Below are 21,777 nucleotides of genomic sequence, written 5' to 3'. Positions count from 1 at the left end.
GAATAAAACAGAATTAAAGTTCTTACCTTAATAAAGTGTAATCCAAGCTGCCGATGTAAGGAACACGATCATTATATTAACAAACACAAAAATAACATATTTATTAGGTATTGGAAGAAAAAAAATATAGCGATGATTACAAGCGTTGTTTACTGTCTATTGCATAACGCGAAAAGTGAGTCATACAAGGAGAGAATGTTTCTCCTTCTTTTTTGATCAAGTCCAATCACAGTTAGCGGGGGTGAGGGAGGAAATTAACGTCGGAGTGTACAGCTTCATCGCTGTCATTATGAATTGCTCCTCAATCTCCTACTCGATGAGCTGTTCTGTCCAAAGTAAGGCCGATTCCTTTTAATAAAAATTCCAGCTGTTGTCTCGGCAAAGGTTTCGTGAACATGTCTGCATACATCATTTTACTGTTGCAGTGTATTAATTTAACAATCCCTTGATTTTGTAGATCACATACGTAGTGATATTTCACATCGATGTGTTTGGTGTAACTGCTTCCTTTCTCTTTTCTGGAAAGATTTATGCATGATATATTGTCCTCGAATACGATGTTAGCTTCCTGTTGAGCGAAACCTAAATCTCCCATCAGTTGTCTAATCCATTGTAGCTCCTGCAATGTTAAGGCTAGAGCGATGTATTCGGCTTCTGTCGAAGATAGGGCGACACAATTTTGTTTCTTGCTTCCCCATGATACCGTACTGTTTCCTATTTGAAATATATATCCGGATGTGGATTTTCTGTCAGAGGTATCTCCTGCCCAATCAGCGTCACTGTAAGCTTTGATGACTGGTGCACCATTGGATTTTAGATGTAATTTGTAATTAATTGTAGCTCTCAGATATCGTATGATTTTAATGATACCGTTCCAGTCCGATGTTGATGGATTTTCTAATTTTCTGCTAAGTATTCCAACAGAATTTGCTATGTCAGGTCTTAATACTGTTGCTAAATATAAAAGTGCTCCCACTGCTTCCCTATACTTCCGATTATCGGGAAAAACGTCATCCTGGTTGTTTTGGTTCTTCGTAAAATTCGTAGTCATGGGTGTATAGCTTAGTTTCTTTGGTGACTCTCCGTCGAATTTTTCGATCATACTCTTAATCTTGTTAGCTTGATGAAGTTTAAAGCTTCCGTCTTTTTCTTTTTCGATTTCAATTCCTAGATATGTAGACACTTCTCCAAGATTTCGAATGTCGAAATATTCTTTGAGAATTCGTTCAACTTCTTGAATTGATTCACACTTGTCGCTCTCGACTAATATGTCATCAACGTAAACGATTATGTAAGTTCTTGCGTTTTTCTCGATTAGTGTGAAGGAACATGGATCAGCCTTTCCTTGAACGTATCCTTGTTTGCGCAGGATTTCAGCTATCTTGTGATTCCAGTTTCTGGCTGCCTGTTTTAGTCCGTAGATACTTTTATTCAGTTTACAGACTTTGTTTGCTTCTTAAGCAGAGATGTAGCCTTCCGGTTGCTTCATATATATATCTTCTTTCAGATCTCCATATAGGAAAGCTGTGTTTACATTGAAGTGATTTACGTGCATTTTCTTTTGAGCTGCTATTGCCAAAATAGTCCTTATTGTTGTATACTTTACGACTGGTGCGAATGTTTCGTCGTAGTCGTGCCCAAATTTTTGGCAATATCCTTTAGCTACTAAACGAGCTTTATATCTGATGATATTTCCTGAAGCGTCGGATTTTGTTTTAAATGTCCATTTGTTTCCAATTGCTTTCTTTCCTTTTGGAAAATCGACTAGTTCCCATGTTTTGTTCCTCTTCAGTGCTTCCATTTCTTCTTTCGTAGCTTTTAACCACAGTTCCTTTTCTTTGGTAGGAAAAGTTTGCAGTTCTTCCCAGTCTTTGGGAACTTCGATTTCTTCATTCTTAGCCATGTATGAGAATCTGTTTGGTGGGATTCCTTTAGTCGTTCTGTGGGATCTTCTCGGTAATGGGGGAATTTCTTCTGTTTCAAATACTTCCTCTGTAATATCATTTGGAAGTGGTTCTGTCAATTTATTTTCTTTAAAAGGCCATTCTATTTCCTCATGCTGATCGTTTAATTGACAAGGCATTTCTTCTTTTTTGTTTTCATCGAATATTACGCTTCTTCTGAGCACGACGTTGTTTGCATGTGCCATGTAAATTCTATATCCTTTAGTACGGTTACTATATCCAACAACTGCTCTTTCGTCTAGTTTACTTCTTTTCTACTTTGGAACTCGACAATAAGCTGTGCTGCCGAAGACTCTGATATGGCTTAGATTCAGCTTCTTATTATTCCATAGTTCATACGGTGTTTTTTCAACTGATCTTGATGGTAGCCTGTTTTGTAGATAGGTGGCTGTCATTACGGCTTCACCCCAAAATTCTCTTTTGAGTCCTGAATCGAGTAGCAGGCATCTTGTCATTTCCATTAAGTATCGATTTTTTCTTTCTGCTCTACCGTTCTGTTGCGGTGAATATGCTACGGAGGTTTGATGTTCGATTCCCTCTTCCTTTAGATAGTCTTCAATCTCTTTGCTTGTATATTCTCCTCCATTGTCTGTTCTTAGGACTTTTGGCTTCTTTTCAAATTTGTTCTTCGTCATGGTTACAAATTGTTTTAATTTGGAGATAGCTTCATCTTTTGTAGCTAGCAGATAGATCGTTGTGTATCTCGAATGATCGTCGATGAATGTTATGAAGTATTTCTTTCCTCCTAGTGATGTCGTACCGATTGGTCCACAAATATCTGAATGTATCAAGTCTAGAACTGATTTTGCTCTAGAGTTGTTTAGCTTGGGATACGGCAATTCAGTCATTTTGCTTCTGATACAGCATTCGCATTCTATTTCCTTTTTGGCTTCTTCGTCAATTCTTATTCCGGTTGCCAGGTCATCACTCTTTAGCCTCTTGATTGCTTCATAATTTCTATGTCCTAGCCTTCTATGTCAAAGGTCTATACTATTTTCTCTTCTTTCTGCAGTTGCAATTTTGGCTGTTTTTCTTTGCGATTCAACTACGGTATATAAATTTCCTTCTGCTTTAGCAATTCCTATGGTTTTATCTTTCTTCTTTATTCTGCAAATATCTTCTTCAAATTCAACTGTAAATCCTTTCTTTGTAATTCTTCTTACGGATATCAATCCTCCTTCTAAGTCAGGAACGTACAGAACATCTACAAGTTTCACTTCTATTTCGTTATCTTCGTCGTCTGTACAGTATACGTATCCTTCTCCTATACCTTCGGACTTCATCTGCGTGCCGTTAGCAATTGTTATCTGCTCAGTTTTGCTTCTGTCCAATTTGGTGAAAAAGCTTATGTTATAGGTCATATGACAAGTAGCACCTGAGTCAACTGACCAGTTTGAGTTTTGAGATTTTCTTTCTCTGGTGACTTCGAACGTGTAATTCTCAGTCTTCTCATGATTCTTATTTTCGTTTTCATCTTCATGTGTATCCTCGTTTACAGCAACTTTCGTTTTCTGTTTATTTCCATAATTTCCTTTATTTGTTTGCTTTTCATTCTTGAAAAATGAGTTACTTTCGTTTTTATCTTTTTCTTTGTGGTTATTTAAGAATCTGCACTCTTTTTCTAAGTGTCCTATTTTTTTGCAATAATTGCATCTTCGTTGATTGAAATGCTTGAATTTTGTGCTAAAATTCGTTTTGAAGGCAGTCGTTTCTTCTGCTCGCGTGACTTCTTTTCTTCTCAGGCATTCGTCGATGAGTTTCGTTTTTGCGTATTCCAGCGTTAGTTCTTCTTCTGGGTGTGCTTCTAAAGCTGTAATGAGATTTTCGTAGCTCTTTGGTAAGCCGCTTAGTAAGAGCGCTGCAATGTGACTGTACTTTATTTCTTCACCGATTCCTCGCAGTTCGTCTACGATTTCGAGCATCTTGTTGACATGTTCTTCGAGTTTGTATTCGTTTTCTGCTTTTAACGTATACAGCTTTCTCAGAAGGTAAAGTTTACTGGAAAGATTCTTTCTTTCATGTATTTTCTTTAATTCATTCCATATTTCTTTGGCTGTCGTTTTATTTCTTATGTGTACGATTTGGTTGTCTTCTACGAGTAAACTAATGGTAGCTTGCGCTTGTTCATCTCGTTTTCTCCATTCGACGTTTATTTCTTTTGGTGTATCATCTGCTATTAAATCCCATAAATTTTCCTTTTTTAGGATCATTTCAAGTTTGTATTTCCATACTTGATAGTTGTTATTGTTTAGTTTCATGATCGAATATTTATTTTCGCAGCTAGTAGCCATTTCTGCTTCTGTATTTCGAATGCGCAGTATGCAACTATGCAGTTTTGTTTCGCTTTTGAAGGCAGGCTTGGCTATTTCCTTTTTCGGATTATCCAGCGATAATTTATGGTAAAGTATCTTTTCTGTTTTTTTTTATTCTTAATGGCTTATCTCGATATATTTTATGCGTTTAATTGAAGTAAACATATTTTCGGTCTCATAATCTTTTGTTGAAGGTATTCGTGGTTCATTTTTGTTTACTGTTACAACTTCGCTAAATCGAGACGAGCACATGAATAAAACAGAATTAAAGTTCTTACCTTAATAAAGTGTAATCCAAGCTGCCGATGTAAGGAACACGATCATTATATTAGCAAACACAAAAATAACATATTTATTAGGTATTGGAAGAAAAAAATATAGCGATGATTACAAGCGTTGTTTACTGTCTATTGCATAACGCGAGAAGTGAGTCATACAAGGAGAGAATGTTTCTCCTTTTTGGATGAAGTCCAATCACAGTTAGCGGGGGTGAGGGGGAAATTAACGTCGGAGTGTACAGCTTCATCGCTGTCATTATGAATTGCTCCCCAAAACACAGGAAAGCAAAAATTATCTTAAAAAGTAAAATAAATATTAGTATTATTATTGAAATAGATTTCTAATTAATTCTATTATTATAAACGAGTTTATAAAGAAGCTTGTAGACTTATATCTAGCAAAGCTTCCTTTTCTTTTTCAGAATTTTATGGCCCTGTAGAAGACTGCCTTTTTTTTTTTTCCAATAACCTGATCCACTGAGGAAATTGCTGGAGATGTATGAGCCGAAAAGATATAATCTAAAATTGCATTTAAATTTTTCGTGAATCTATCTTGCCCTTATGTTTAACTTCACTCCTAAATAGGCATTCAATTAGTCATCAGCTAGATTTGTTTTATGAAGACCACTTCAGAGTAAAACTAAGTAAATTTAAAGAATGAGGTTTTAAAGGCCACCAGTTAAATTCTGCGGCCTGTGTATGTGCATCAGTTACCTGATTAAAGTAATATATGAAATTATTAACATTCTGAAGTGCATAATATTCAGCCTGCGTAAGGGTGAATATATCCGCCATTCATCATCCGTAATAGTTGTTCGCTTTCCATGTTCTTATTAATCAGTGGCATCATAATTCCGCTGATATATTGTTTCCTCTAAACATGTTTTCAATGAAGGAAATAATTTTTTTTATATCTGTCTGCTATAATTCACTGCAAACAAGCATCTGTCTCTGACAACTTTTTTAATTACAAGAAAATATTTCTATCAATTCGTTGTTAAAAAATTCAGAGCGTGGAAATCAGACAAAGTAATGTAATAAAGAAGTGAAGAATAAATTACATGTGCACATGTAATTTATTCATGTCATGCTTCAACAAAAAAGACTTAAGAGGAATGATTGCTACTTCCAAGAATGTGAATCTGTGTACCAGACATGGTACATGTGTACCAAGTTTGAACTATTATTGCCTTCTTTGGTAAGAACGGTCCATTTACTGCGTTCTTTGCAGAAATGCTTCCAATGCTTGTACATCTGCAAACATTTTACAGCAGTTTCAATTGAATTTACGGCGAAAAAATATCACATTCTGTAAACATTATTCAAATATAACAGACAAAATGTGTGTAAAAATGATGATTTTGTTTGCTAGAACTGAAGAATTATTACTTGCATGCTTGAGAGAGTTTGACAGCTTATACTAATAAGGTTGCATTAATGGTGTATTTTAAAATTTTGCTTCCATATGCTGTCCCAGAAGAAAGAAAGAAAATTCAAAAGTTTTTTGTTTAAAGTTTAAGTTGAGCAATGCATTGCATAAAGATGACTATTAATATATAATGATGATAATTATTCTAGTAATAATATTGCTTATGATGTTATTTCTATGTGTACTAAAACTGCTAAATCAGATGTTAAAACTGATATAAATTGTGTATCTAATACTCAGAGCGATGGTACTGTTAATAATCCTAAATCAAAAAGAACTAAAAAATCTAAGCGCAGTGCTAACGACATAAATAATGATGAGGGCTTTAAGCAGCCTCGTCATGTGGCCAGGCAAACTAAATTAATAAAGCCTAATATTGACATTCCTGGTTAGAGATAACTTTGAAAGTCTAGCTAACAACCATTTGGTCAATACTTCTAATGATACTGACAGTGGGAACGTACAGGGTGAGCACGAAGTTATGGAGGTTGTGCCCTATAAAATTAAGCCTTTCATGGTCAAACCAAGTATTCAATTCTCTGAGTTTGTGAAAAACCTCAAGATTGATACAAAACTCGATTTCGCTGTCAACATCAATGGCGAGTTCCTAAAAGTTTTTCCCGAACCCGAAGCTGATCACAGGCAAATCTCCAGATATCTGGAAAATAAGCAAATTGATCATTACATCGTCACTAAAAAATTAGAACAACCTATTAAGGTAATCTTTCGGGAGGTCTCCCCATCTATCTCCCAAAGGTGATATTGAAGAGGAACTAGAAAAACTTGGATATAAAATACTTACGGGATCACCAAATGTACAGATTTAAAACTAAAGTGCCAATGCCACTCTTCCAAATTCAAATAGAATATCAACCTGGTATTTATAAAATATACGATGTCTCATTTTTTATTTGTTTCTATGTAAGTGTTACCCCTTATAATGGCCTAGAAATGTTGTGCAATGTCATAACTGCCAACACTTCCACCATTCATCCGATACATGTAAATTGAAGCCCGTTGCGTAAAACGCATGGGGTCTCATAAAATTGAAAATTACATGACCGAAAGGCTCGAAAATGTTATGTGTTGTAACTGTATACAGTCAGGATACACCGCAAACTATCGTGTGTGTCCGAAATTTCCAACCATTAAGACATTTGTTAATGCAAATACTAGATCTCATATACCAAAATTTGTAGCTGCTAACAATACTGTAAACAAAAATGCTCCTGTTGTCTCTGGTACTAGTTATGCCATTATGGCAAAAGGCAAAACTGATGATAATAATATTATAAATTCAAATATGTCAAATAGTTCTATTCCAAATAATGGTAATGTGAAAAAAAAACCATTAATGTGTGTGTCAGTGCATTCAATGGTGTACTTAAATTCTTCAAGGAACTTCAAAACATATTTAAAGGACTTTCATTAACTTATAGTAAAATTTCTGCGAATATGCCTGAGCTACAAGAACCTAAGCAGAATTCTGAACAGATCCTGAACAGATCTTTATTCGGTTCTCAATGTTTGAAGACATTTTTTGCTCCAAGAAGACTGTGAAATTCTTGATATGTATTAATATGACTTAATGTACACAATTATGAAAATTTTATTTCTTAAAATTTACTGTATTATTGTTTTGTATCCTATATATACTCATTGCTGTTTACACAGCTCGTGGGCATTCAACTTTTGTCAACCAGCCTTCTTTGAATTTATCACAGAGCTGTGTATATGTGCTTCTCTATTTCTCACTGTGCTCTAGCTTGATATTATGTATGCTTTTCTATTAAATTTACTATATGCAAAATCTCTTCCTAAATTCCTTTTACTATAGCACACTTTAAGATCTGCACTTATCCCCCTTTCTATGTATCAATTGTGCATTAATCAATTTCTTAGCTTGGCAGGTTTATTCACCAGCTCGGCAGCCCTTCTCAGCTATTCCAGATGTCATTTTCACGACCTCTTGAATTTTTCGCACGATCCTTTTATTCTTACCATACCTTAAAAACTTCAAGTTTAAAAAAAAATAATAATAAATTAAATTTGTGTTATAAATATGTACTTATTTTTTGTGTAGTATATTTTACTACTGATATCTTCAGTCATTTTACTTTTTATCTTTCGGAAACTGCTTATGATATTCGATGAGGGGTAGAATTTCTTACCCAGGCACTCTGTTGCTACACCAAAAATTGCTCCCGTTCATCATTTAATTTCTTTAAATATAATACAGGGCGATAATAATTGGTGGCTATAATTTGAAAAGTCAAACAACGCTTGTAGTGGAGCAAGGAGGCTATTCTAACCTTCTTGTAGTGGAGCGACGCAAAATGCCAAAACGAAATTAATAGTTCTGGGCAAATTGCCCTTTGGACTAATAAGAACTGCATGGGATTTGAACTTCTGTTATTAGAAACGCTATGTTTCCATAGTTTCATCTACCTTTTTCTGATTTATTAACAGTTTTAGACTATTTTTTGTTTCTATTCCTCTGTAATTTCGGAAATTCCTAGCAACGGACAAAAACATATGATTGATAAGTCGAAGTTGAAGTATTTATTTCTGACAAATTGAAACCTTTCATTTTATGAAAAGTTAGCAAAGCAAATTTTGAGCAAAGAAAAATTAATTTCGATCGTAAAATTTGAAATATATCTTTACGCTTATTATATAATTATGATTGCATCAGCGTAGTTATTTTAAGTAGGTAAAATTTATAACTTTTTTTAATGAAATGAATACAATAACTTCTACTACACAACTAGCGGTTTATTTGAAAATTTTAACTGCTGCGGTTAAAAATTAATGTAAGATTGAAAATACTGAATTTGCCATGAATTTTAAAAGAAATAATATAGATTCAGTGCCTAAACGGCGTGCAACTGAAAGAAGTTTTGGTGGGAAAGAAAATAATTCTATGTCTAATTCAAGAAATCCATCTTCGACAAAAGTTGAACAAATATTTAATGAAGTTAGGATATCTGCATGTAAAACTATAAGTAACGTGAAGTGTTCTTTTGATGATTTATCTCAGGTGAGCGGTTTCTAATTTTGTTCTTATAATACTAAATTACAACTTTCAGATATTTTAATTCAGTCTAAGTTGGACATAATTTTCTCTCAAATATCAAATAAAAGAGTAAAATAAAGTATAGTATGATTAGTCTTTATGATTATGATCTTTTAAAAATTAGGATACTTAAACCTTATCTCATTAATCATATTTTACGAAGAAGTGTGACCAAACAGTGGGATTTAGAGCCAATAATGTATAAAAGTGATGTAACACACTTATAAGATCTCTGACTATTACGTGTGATAATGGCTAATTCTGACTATTGATGTACTTCATACATTTTTTTAATACATATGGATTTACAAGCTTTATATTTTAATGATATTTTCGCGTATAAATCCCACTAACTGTAGATACTGATCACATAGATTTTTGATTTTTCTGATAGTATTTCTTTTTTTTAAATGCATTGGTTTTTCAAAATTTATCTTTATAATTTCATCAGTTTAGTCTTAGCTTTTGACTTCGTTTGTGAGTTCCTTTCATATGGATAGTTAATTTTCAAATTGTTTATTTTCTTATCTTGGAAACTGTATCTGTGCTTTTAATTTTATTTTGCATTCATGTTGCTATACTTATTTTATATTTTGTATTATTATTTAGCTCTTATATTGTAATCTGCATTTAAAACCACGAGAATCTGATAAAAAAAATTCTTACAAAACTCCATTAGAAGAAGGTAGTTTAAAAATATTCCTATATCCACTTTTCTTCATTATAAAAAATAGTTTGAACAGCCCAGGATTGTAAGCGTATATTGGTCATTCCCTTTTGATCTTTAAAAATTAGGATACTTAATACATTTTCTCATTAACTATATTTAACAAACAAACAAACAAACAAAAAAAAAAAAAGTGCCACCAAACAGTGGGATTTAGAGCCACTAATGGGTAAAAGTGATGTAACACACTTATAAGATATTTGCCTTAGTTTTATGTAACCCTTATTAATTCTTGATAAATCAGTTTAGTTTAAATAAAGTATGACATTATAAGATAATTACTGTATTGTCTTCAGGGCTTAATTTCTAAAATAAGAGATACCGGAGCCCTATAGAAGACCTTCAGGAAAGAGGAACAAGCATAAATAAGTAAATAAAATCATTAATAATTATAAAATTAAATAATTAAGTAATTAATTGCTAAAGTAAATAATTAAAATTAAAATGCAAAGGGATAAATTAAAATTTAATAATAAGCAATTTTTAATATAATTTTATTGCTAAAAATAAAATTTTCAAGATAAATTTCTACTGAAATTTTTGTTCCAGTTACATAAAAGAAGTGCCAGAGCCTTCTTATCTAGGGCTCTGGCTAGAATTATGAATTATCCTCAAAACCTCAAACATGAAAATCCTCAAAAGTACCGGAGCTGGGCTCCGGCGCAATTTAAGCTTTGATTGACTTCAGTATGTGTACCTGATTACATAAATATTTTTGTACTCACTAAAAGAAAACACAATGTTTAACCAAATTAAATCTTTTTATTACATACATTTTTCAAAATTCTTATAAAGTTATTGCTCATAAAAAAAGACATCAAATAATGTGCATGTGGCATACGCAGAGGATCCGTTGGCGCCGGTGCGTATTTATTCGCCAAGCTCACCAAAGGCTAATCGGCCATGATTTTAGCGGTGTATAGTTAGTTACGTTGCAAGATATTTAACAAATGTAAGCAATGATTTGAGCGGTGTACAGTCAAGTTATAAGATATATAGCATATAGAAGTAAAATAAATAGGTTAACCATGACATTTAGCGGTGTATAGTTAAACAGGGAGGACGCGCGCTGTATTATTATGTAACACGAGAACTCGCGTCGCAATTAAACGATGTACAAATGTAATAATGTAAAATAATGCATTCTATATTAATTATAACATTTATTATATAAAATTGCTTAAAAATAAGGTTACTTTTAAAATTAATGACTAATAAATCAAAAGTACTTACGTTTTCTTCATATGACTAGGAATCATTGATTTCTATGAGAAATTTGTGTTTTTTTATTTTTGAATGCAATTATAATCCAAATTATGCAGAATTATTACATAGACAATGAGTTATATAATTAATTTTCAAATCAATTAGGCTGAAGAAGAATTAAAGATATTTTGTAGTTTGAATGATGCTTCTATTTCACAGTGCTTTTACACTTCACACATATAGTTTTTGATTTTCTGTCTTTTTCTCTTGAGCACATGTAACATCTCCGGTAACATAATTTTCTTTTCTTTGTTTGCGAATCTTCAAGAGAATCTTCGTTGTATTCCTTCTGTTTCTGTCTTGATTTTAAATGAGGATCTAAAAGTGCAAAGGCCAAATCAGAAGTGCCTCCTATTCCTGAACTTCTCTGGTGGAGTTTTAGTAGATAAAAGCAAGATCTTTGAATTTATGCTGGCAATATTTAATAACAAAAAAATATGCCCATAGGCCATCGGTTTGATACTCTGGCCACAGAGTAAGTGCCACCCATTTCGTCGACTATATCAACTGCTCCTTTTTTCATGGGGTCCACCAGCAGCTGAGCGGTAAAGTCGCTGAACACTGATAGTTCGGTCCGAGGTTCAAATCCTGCGAACAGGCTGGCTGCATGGGTGTTTTCGTGGTTTTCCCCACGTGTAACGTGTATACAAGACAGTTTCCCTTAGAAAGTCCTCCACGAAGGCATCCCTCCCTTTAGGCAGATAGGCCTAGTGTACTTTGCCATAATCTCAATAAACTTTTGTCATGTTATAAAACGTAATTATTTCAGATTTTTTCAAATCTCCCGTGCTTTCATCAATGTGGTCATCATTGTGCATAGTTGACAAAGGTTGACACATTTGTTCTTTTTAGCCATATAAGAAAGTAGCATTATATCCTTTTGAAACCCAAAGAGAGTTGAATGCTGTTCTCTATTCTTATTCGACACAAATTCAGGTGGGATAATCTTCTCATCCCTGCATATTGTTCCAACGATAGAAATTTTATTTTCCTGTAACAAATTGGTCAATTTATAAACTGGTGTACCAACTGTCTGTTGTAACGTTTCTTCCTGAATTGATGTGGTAATGTTTCTTTCTGAATTGTATAATGGAGTTAGGATGCGCTTTGCTTTTTCACAAGAACTGTTGACTTTCTTGTATGGCCCATCTGGCTACTGACCTGAGTAAATTTTCATGTTGAAAGTATAGAAGGTTCTAAAATCAACCACAGTAAATATCTTTATACCATATCTTACAGGTTTCTTAGGCATATACTTAAGAAAGGAGCATCGTCCTTGAAAAGGTTCTAGCTTTTCATCGAAAGTCATGTATTTCCCTACATGATATAATTTCTGCCAATTCTTGACAAAATTTTCAAAGAAATCTCTTATTGGAGCTAATTTATGACTCTTTCTTCTGCCATCCTATGTTCCGACATCATCAAATCATAAGGCACGAATGAAAAGAAAACGCTTATAGTTCATTGTTTTACAAAAAATATTCAATCCTATTCCATCAGTCACCCATAATTCTCTAACATTTACATGGGAGGATAGATAATGGGAATGGGATTTACATCATAAGTCCTAAAAAAGCAAGAAACACTTCTTTCTCCATAGGTTCTGCATCTCTTTAAAATTACCTGAACTATTTTTTACATAAATATTAGAGCATTTCACGATCATTTCAATCATTGGGTCATCAAATATTAGCTTCCATGCATCGATGGGTGAAGCCACATCTTTAGATATATGTGTATTGCCAGGCAATTGATTTAAGATATTATGGGACGCCATGCATCTTTGAATTCGAAAGGGTTCTTTCTTCCATTTTGTTGTTTTATCTTTTCCTCTAAAATAGTCACTTTGATCACAAGAAATTTCTTCAGAAGAGTCACACTGTTTTTCGAATTCAGACTGATGATCACTAAATATATCTTCATCATTTAAATCTTGTAAGAAAGTCCGTTTCTGAAAAGATGTTTGGAAACTTATAAGAAATGATGTTCCGCAAATTTACCTTAAAATGGACATAATTCAATGCTGTATACATTAGTGCAATTTAGAATATCCAAAGTGAGAATGGAAAAAGCAATATTCTCATTTCCATTTATGAAATAACCAACGCTGTTGACAAATTAATATGTACCCTAGGATAATTGCAGTTCTAGGATATCATTGAAATAATTTCTTCTTATAACAGATGTAGGAAAAATCAGCAGTTCCAGTATTCTAGACTTATTAAAAACCAGCAGTTCCAGTATTTTATTCTGCATCAGGCCTAATGAAATTAAACATTACAACATCATTTTCTTCTGAATGATGCAGCCATACTGAAAAAGGTAGATGAAACACTTCTCAAAATGTTGCATCTGAAATGAGTCGTAAATGCTTTGCGTGAAAAGTTCATGAATTGTTGCCAAACATTGACAAACCTATTTGTATTCTAAGAAAGATCTTTTTATACATATTTTATAGTGAGAGTCTTTGGAGAGAATGCAGCTGATATATTAATTTTGACAAAGTGGGTAACATGGTCAAGTGAGATTGTTATTATGCCCAGCAGTAATAGCTTCTGTTTCTGTCGTGATTTTAGGGGGCATGGCAGTGTGATGGCCCAAGATACTGATTACTGAAGATTCAAACTTGGGTCAAACTACCAGTATTCAGAATTGTATTGCTCAACTGCTTATGAACTTGAACAAAAGTATGAATATCTTGTTAGTGAAACCCATGGCGTAAGAAAATCGGGAAAATTTATAAAGTTTTCAAGATTAGAACATGGTCGATTTTGTTATGAATCCCATGATTCTGACATTTTTTAAATACACTCCTGCTACACTGATAGAGGCGGAATGATCATTGTCCTGCTTACAACAGATACCTCATGTCAATGTAGAATCTTAAGGAAAGTTTAGGTTATTTGAATATGGCAATGAATACCGGGTATGGACCTGAAGAAAAATGCCGTTTTGAACAACTTTCTAAGGGAAACTGGCTTGTATTTGCATTACATATGAGGAAAACTAGAAAAATCAACCATCCAGCCTGCCCTTTAACCATGATATGAAACCAGATCAAACTACCAGTATACAATATCAGTTGTAGGAAAAATCTGAAGAAAATGCTTGCAATATCATGTAATCAGAAATTAACTATGTGTTGCATAGAAGGATTACTTTTGCAAGTGTCGAGGTAGAGAATACTACTTTTTTTTTTGTTTTGTTTATGTTTGTTTGTTTCTTTTTTTATATATAGGTATACAGGTATTTGGCCATGGTATTCATTACATATATTCTCTGTCATTCATACAGAATACTAATATTTTTAGTAAAAAGTGTCTTTTTCATTACGTGCTTTGCTTGTCGATATTCTCAAAATTATGTTTAATAATTAGTGCTACTGTACATTTAATAGATTAATGGATTCATTACTAAATAATACATTTAAAACATTCATTTTACACAAGCAATTTTTCAAAGTTTTTTTTTTAATTTACTTGCTGATAGCTTAAAATATTTTATTTTGAAACAACTGTCTTTTTCATAATAAATTTGGCAATACCAAGTATCTTCAATAATATTCAAATCCTTTAAAGTAGCATTGTAAATAAAACTAGAATAAACATTATTCATCTTGTTATCTTTCAAGATTCATTCAAACTTTGATTAATTACTCAAAGCAGTGGTTTACTAACTTTGATGACCCTGGGAATACATAAAAGTATTTTGTCATCTCAGAGAACCAATAATTTTTTTTTTCATTCTAATCATCTATTGTATATAAACACCTAGCATCCTCCGAAACGTAATTTTTAAAAATGCATTAAAAATATATCAAATTTTTAAGCATGAAAACTGATTTAATTCTTATTATTTTAGGTAAAAATAACAGTAATAAAAATAAAAACTTAACCCACGTAAATCATAATATTTTAGGAGCCCTGTGGTTCTGCGTGTTTCATGTTAAAAGTCTTTTAAAAATTACGTAAGAACACAGCCATACTATTCTAAAAAGTCGTATTATATTCACCCCCCCCACCTCCGGCTATTTTCACCACCTAATGCGGTGCTAATGCACCGCTAGCCAGCAGCAAAATGAAGCCCCGAACACACGGCAAATATTCTCTTTCTAAAAGCGAACCAGGTTGCCAATTCGCCGCGTTACCAGCTTTGAACGTTTATCGCCATATTTGGCGATGTTTACATTTAACGGATCCTTTGCGGAAGTGCTTCCTTATTGTTTACATTTAACGGATCCTTTGCGGAAGTGCTTCCATTTATTTTCTAAATTAATGTAGAATATATAAAACCATACTATTTCCCTGCACACTTTGAAATTTTATGATTAAGGATTTTTGGGCATCAGAATAATTGGTGCAAGTTTCAATGAATTTGTCAGATATTGAGTTCATATTTGTTTCTTGATGTGCTGTATCCATAATTTGTATTTGTTAATTACTATTAAATAAAGGATGATTTGTGATGATCTTATTAAAATAAAGTGTTACCTCTTCTTTTCAACTTCTGCTGAAATATTTGGTGGAATCTCTGCTGACTTTCATGATCAATAGGAAATAAAAGTTTATTGAAAACTGCATAAAATTTGTTCCATGCTTAAACATAAACAACAAATGGGGTGTTCATAGATGATCACTTTTCTGGTTTACGGAGTGATGCTTAATTTTTATATTACATCTCTCATTTTCCTGGGTAGATCACCGAAGCTCCCAGTTTAAAATTTTTAGCTTTTTTATCCCCCAGCAATAACTAAAATATATTTAATTAATAAAACGTTGAAAATTCTTATTCCTTCATTCCTAATGATTTTCAGCATAAATTTTGTTATTGACTTTTATTTGATCTAAATTGTCTTAATCTATTTTAGACGTTATGCATGGACGAACAGCATGGAGTAATTTAGTAAATTAAATCATAATTCCAGAATGGATTTAGACAAACAACCCTAGTGTGCTTTCCCATATTCCATCAAACTAAAACCAGAATGGATTAGGCATATTTTAATTCACAATAGTAAAGAAAACATTTAGAATTGCATAACCTGTTGATACAAATTACACCATTGCACAAATGGTTTATAGGTAACCTGATAGGTTGTCCATAAACCATTTGTGCAGTGGTATAATTTGTATCCCCATGCAAAGCCCAACAAAACTGTTGATAAAGTTTGAGTTCCATTGAATAGAATCGTGCGCTCTGATTGCAGTCTTTAAAGTTCGATGGATCACTTCAGTTTTTCACCACATTGTGGGTGATGCCGTTATAGTGCATACTTTAAATCTACAAATAACACCAATGTTATTTTCATCACATTTAAAGGTATTAGGATAAATTAAAGCTTTCTTTTTGTATTCCAGATTGTCTCAGTGTAAAACTGTAAGAAAATTATAAATTGAAATTGGTCAAAAACATAAAATTTAGAATACTTTATTAAATATTAGTATATTTTACATCAATCATATTGTAAATATATTATACAAATCAATTATATATATCATTACCATAATTATCCATATCATTATTATACATATGTTGTAAATATAGTATACAAGTCAAAATCATATTGTAAATAAGTGTGACACTATTAACATCCTAATTTTTTATCTTTAAACATTAACCACTTCCCCCCCTTTTTTTGTGTGTGTATGTGAAAATTCTATATCTTGTTGAATGGACCAACAGCATGACAAAGTTTCTGCATCACCAGTCATCTTTGCATCACAATCACAATTTGCAACAGTTAAATTTACATTTTTTAGTATTTCCTACCCTGCCTTTTTTTACTACATTTGAAATAATAATTCATTTTGTACTTGGACATTATTTTATTATTTTCAATGACAAATATCTCTGAATATCTATTTCACATATGTTATATATCTTGAGAGGCACATGCTGAAGTAGCTCAAATGAATAAAAGAGGTAAAAGGTAAGAGAGAGAAAGGGAAAGTAGTGTACTTTGATGCTCTTTTGCTAGTTACAAGTGCTTCAGAAATAATGGTACAGAAAACATTCTGCATTTCAATGCAACTGTTTTACAAAGCAGCAAAGTCTGCCTACATGACTTTCTGTCAAGCATCTTCTCTAGCGAGCATAAGACAATGTTTTATTTTATGCTTGATTTGAATTGTTTCTCATGTCTTCTGATCTTTATTCCAAAATGCTGCTTTTTAAATACTGGGGATTTCTATAAAACAGTTATGGTATTAAGTATCAAGTTATTTGTCCTGTATCCTGACATACAATATGATTTTTTATTTTGGCCCTAAGCTGCTTTAAATATGCTTCAGATACATGCCATAATAATTTTCAGAGATTTCTTTCAAATTAATGATTAATTAATAAATAAGTAGAAATGATTTTTAGTGTTCAACATCTAAGACATTTTGAATATAGTTCATAAATATGAGATAAAATTACTAATATAAAATTTAAACTATTTATGGCTTAGAGATATGCAATGCAAACTCTGGGTTTCCAGGCATTTAAAAAAAATTCTAATTAGTTATGATGGTATTGACATTTATTGCATGATAAGTGTCTACACATAGTTGCAAAGGTTAAATTTAAATGCCATGAAAGGCACAAAATCTTAGTTTACCTAAAACAAATTTTCTGTATAACTGATGGATGGATTAAGTGCAAAAATTTAAAAAGAAAAAATATCTATAATCTAGATAGATAATTTCTTCTAGATAGGTGAAAATAGTTATTATCTAGATAGATAATAATATCTGTAATCTAATAATAATAAAACTTCTGATATTAAGTTCTAAGGAAAAAAAAATTTAAACAAAAATATTAGAGAAACTCATGTGGTATATTTCTCTTTAAAATAATAGACCATGAATGCAATATCAGTATATTTGTGCACATAGCAAGTCTTTAAAACATACTTTTACTGGGAGAGAAGACTTTAAATCTTAAGAGAGAAGACTTAAAATTATTATATAAAATGAATCTTCAGAAGCAGACATAATTTTGCGATAATAATAATATCCTAACAATGGCTTCAATTATTTGAAATTATGATATTTTACACCATCATTTAATTTAAAAGAAGGCAGTTTATACATAGTTGCTCTGTATTCACGTGTACAGTGTTCCAAGGTTTTTCACAAATAGTATGTGAAACCATGGATTATAACAAATATTAGGCATAACACTGTATCAAATCACTAATCAGAATTAATCTATTGAGGATAAATACTTAAAGAAATAGAAGAATTAAACATATTGATCATATTTCCGTTTCTTGTGATTGCTTGCCAAATCTTGAAGATCGCAATAAAGAAAGGAACTTCCAAAAGGCAAGATTATTTTATTTGCTGGTATCATAGGCCATACTGGATAAAATTGTAGAGAAGACAAATGTACTGAGCCTTGTGTGTGGCAGCGAAGTGAAACCACAAAAATTACAGATGGATTATTCTTTGCTTCAAATTTCACTTCGTTGGTTCATTCATGACTAGAGTATATATGTTTCATTTTTGGTTCTGATGTGTCTGTCTTTACTTCCGGCAAACAATTCTCAAAAATGAAATTCTCCCCAACAAGTATTTTTCACTGCTCATTCTTCAACTATTCATGTTTATGGTCAAAAAACACTTTCTTTGGATTTCAAATTAAGACTACAGTTTACTTGGACTTTTCTTATAGCACATATTAATACACCCATTCTTGAGCAGATTTCCTCCATTTCTTTCAGTTGGTGCTTGATCTTAGAAAAATATGTCTCAAAGATTTAAAAATGCAGTTTCAAACTGTAGACTGTGAAAAATGCAGATATTTATTCTCTAAAAGCTGTTTTCAGTGATACACCTTATCACAAAATTTTAAATGAATTTCTTTCTATTGCTAAATTATCAGATCCTAACCAACGTCTTAAAAACAACACTATTCATTACACCATAATCGAAGATCCACCTGTTTTTGCAAGACCTTGTCAGTTAGCTCCAGATCAATTAAAAATAACAGAACAAGAATTTTAAACTATAATGGAATTGGGGCACTTGAGACCTCTGAGAAGCAATCATGCAGTCCCACTTCACATGATTCCAATGCCTTTAGAATGGAGACCTATTGGAGATTATCGGATGTTGAATGCCCAAACAATAAAAGATAAATACCCTATTCCTTGCTTAGTTGATTTTACTGCTGTTGTAAAAAAATTCATTTTCACTGTACTAAAATTTTTAGTCATGTTGATCTTTTTAAGGTGTATCATCAAATACCTATTCATCCCAATGATATACAGTACAAAGTCCGTAATCCGGACTCGTCGGGACTTCGGATTAGGACTCGTCGGGCGATTCCGGATTAGGGGTTTTTCAAGGTTAGGGGTCATCAATTTAAATCTGGTATGATGGCATGCAGAAATTATACAATTAAAGCTATGAAATAATAATTTATGAAATAAAGAACAATTATGATCTAAAGGGTATCAAAATTTACAAAAAAAAGCTTAATATTTATTTGTTTGTTTTATTAAACATTTCTTTCAATGTAAGTTGTTTAAGATGCTTCCACAAAAAATTCAAAAAGTTCCTTTTTTTTTGTGTCATATATAGTGGACTTTCCAATGCCATACTTCTTGCATAATTTTGAGACGGATAGGCCTTTATCCATTTTCTGCAGCAATTTCACTTTTTGTTTAATGGACATCGAAATATGCTTTCGCTTTGTTGATCCTTTGGCAGCTCCAGAATTGGAAACTCTTTTTGACATAATCGAAAGTTCAAGCTTAATTTTTATAAAATTGTTCTAACAGTCTGCAAAAAATAATAAGTCGGATCCAATTAGAAGATTAAGGAACAGCGCAATTTGCAACACTAACTGAAATGCCTTAGATAATTTTAGCCTAGCTTATACTGTCTGTTATACATTAAACGAGCATGCATAAATGCATTATGCGTTTACGCATGCGTATAAAGTTTGTAGCTTTGAGGTCTGGATTATAGATCATTCCGGATTATGGACATCCAGATTACAGACATTGTACTGCCATATGTACTCCATTTGGTTTATTTGAAAACACCTGTATGCATTTCAGCTTATGCAAAGCATCTATGACTTTTCAGCGTTATATAGGCGAAGTAGCATGAGGTGTTTATGATTTCATCGACGACTTGCTTATAGCGTCTAAAGATTCTGAAGCATTGCAGACATTTGAAAGCCTTATTTTCAAAACTTCAGAACATGGACTTTGCATAAATGTTTCAAAATGTACCTTTGGTCACACATCTCTTGATTTCTTAGGTTTTTCACCTTAATGAATTGAACATCTTTTTGACAAAGTATATTAGATTTCCCTCAACCTACAACCCTTGCACACAGCTTCACCGATTTTTAGGCATGTTTAACTTTTATAGATGTTTCATACCTAAAGCAGCACACATTCTTTTCCCTTTAACCTGTTCAATGCTGAGTTTTAACTCGATAAGCCCGAGTTAACTCGGGAGCAGCACTGAACGGATTAATAAAATTGTTAGAAGGACATGTTAACAAAAAGAAATATTGTTCTTTGTGTTCAGAATTTACCCACACAGTTTAAATTGGAAGGAAAATGCTGAACAAGCCTTTATTACTGCCAAAATGCCACTGATCAGGCTATCCTTTCGAGACATCCTATTCCTGAAGCTCAGTTAAGCATCTAGTAGATGCTTATGACGTTGCAATAGGCAGCACTCTTATGCAGTTGTCTCAAGAAACATGGGAACCTATATCATTTTTCTCTATGAAAGTCAACAGAAATGGCTCACATATAACAAGAAATTATTTTAAATTTATTTTACAACTGAGAAATTCCGACATGGGTCGGAGGGCAGAAATTTTTAAATTTATACGGATCAGAAACTGTTAATATATGCTTTTAAGCAGAACCTCCATAAATATTTAACTCAGCAATTACACTATTTAAATTTTATTTCCCAGAACTCTAAGGATATTAGACATATGCAAGGTTCTAAAAGCATCATTGCTGACAATCTTTTGAGAATTAAAATTAATTCCAGAACAAAATCTCTATTTTTGGATTTAAAAAAAAATTCCAAAGCTGAACAGCATGATCCGGAGATACAAAACCTTCTCAAAAACAATACGTCATCTTTGAGCTGGAATTTAAGCTAAGCCAATACTCTGATAGTAATATTCTTTGTGGCATCTGTACAGATGTTCCTTGCTTTTTTATGCCAATTCCTTTCTTAGACACATCTTTAATCATCTGCATAATCTATCACATCTAGGAATTGCATTTACTACTAAACTTGTTTGTTCTCATTATGTATGGCCCAATATGAAATGTCATATGAAAATTTGGGTGAAATCCTGTATAACTTGCCAGAAATAAGCAAATAACAAGCCATACCAAAGCACCATTGGGTACATTCTCTTCTCCTGATGCATGGTTTTCAGAAATCCTCATGGATATTGTTAGCCCGTTACCTCCATCCATGTACCTTTTGACTCATAGGAAGATTTTCCAGATGGCCTCAAGCCATTCCTATCCCCAATATGAAAATGGAAACTATTTGCAGTCCTATTTTTAACCCACAGATATCTCGCTGTGGCTGCCCATCAGTCATAACAACAGACCAAGGTTCTCAAATGAGATCTATAATGTTTCTGAGTTTACACGTATTTTGGGTATGAACAGAAGTACAACAGCTTATTATCCATTGTGAAATGGTACTGTTTAGTGATTTCATTGATATTTAAAATCCTCTC

At 32.6% G+C, this 21,777-nt stretch overlaps 1 protein-coding gene across 2 annotated transcripts in view; it reads left to right on the top strand.

Moving 5' to 3' along the window:
* The first annotated feature begins 8,745 nt into the window (after positions 1-8,745).
* Positions 8,746-21,777, top strand: part of LOC118202355 (uncharacterized) — a 39,024-nt gene continuing 25,992 nt past the window's right edge. Inside the window, exon 1 of one of the 2 annotated variants that reach the window (XM_085826775.1) lies at positions 8,746-9,023. In XM_085826775.1, coding sequence (XP_085682901.1) covers positions 8,823-9,023 — 201 coding nt within the window. In that variant the 5' untranslated portion in view covers positions 8,746-8,822. The remainder of the gene's footprint in view (positions 9,024-21,777) is intronic. The other variant, XM_085826766.1, reaches the window with a different exon arrangement.

The sequence above is a fragment of the Stegodyphus dumicola genome, chromosome 1 (assembly GCF_044657685.1).
Source record: "Stegodyphus dumicola isolate Sdum_Otavi_A_Nest chromosome 1, ASM4465768v1".
In the NCBI taxonomy this organism is placed as follows: domain Eukaryota; kingdom Metazoa; phylum Arthropoda; class Arachnida; order Araneae; family Eresidae; genus Stegodyphus; species Stegodyphus dumicola.
Note: the sequence above shows the minus strand (reverse complement) of the source record. Positions and strands in the feature narration are given on the sequence as shown.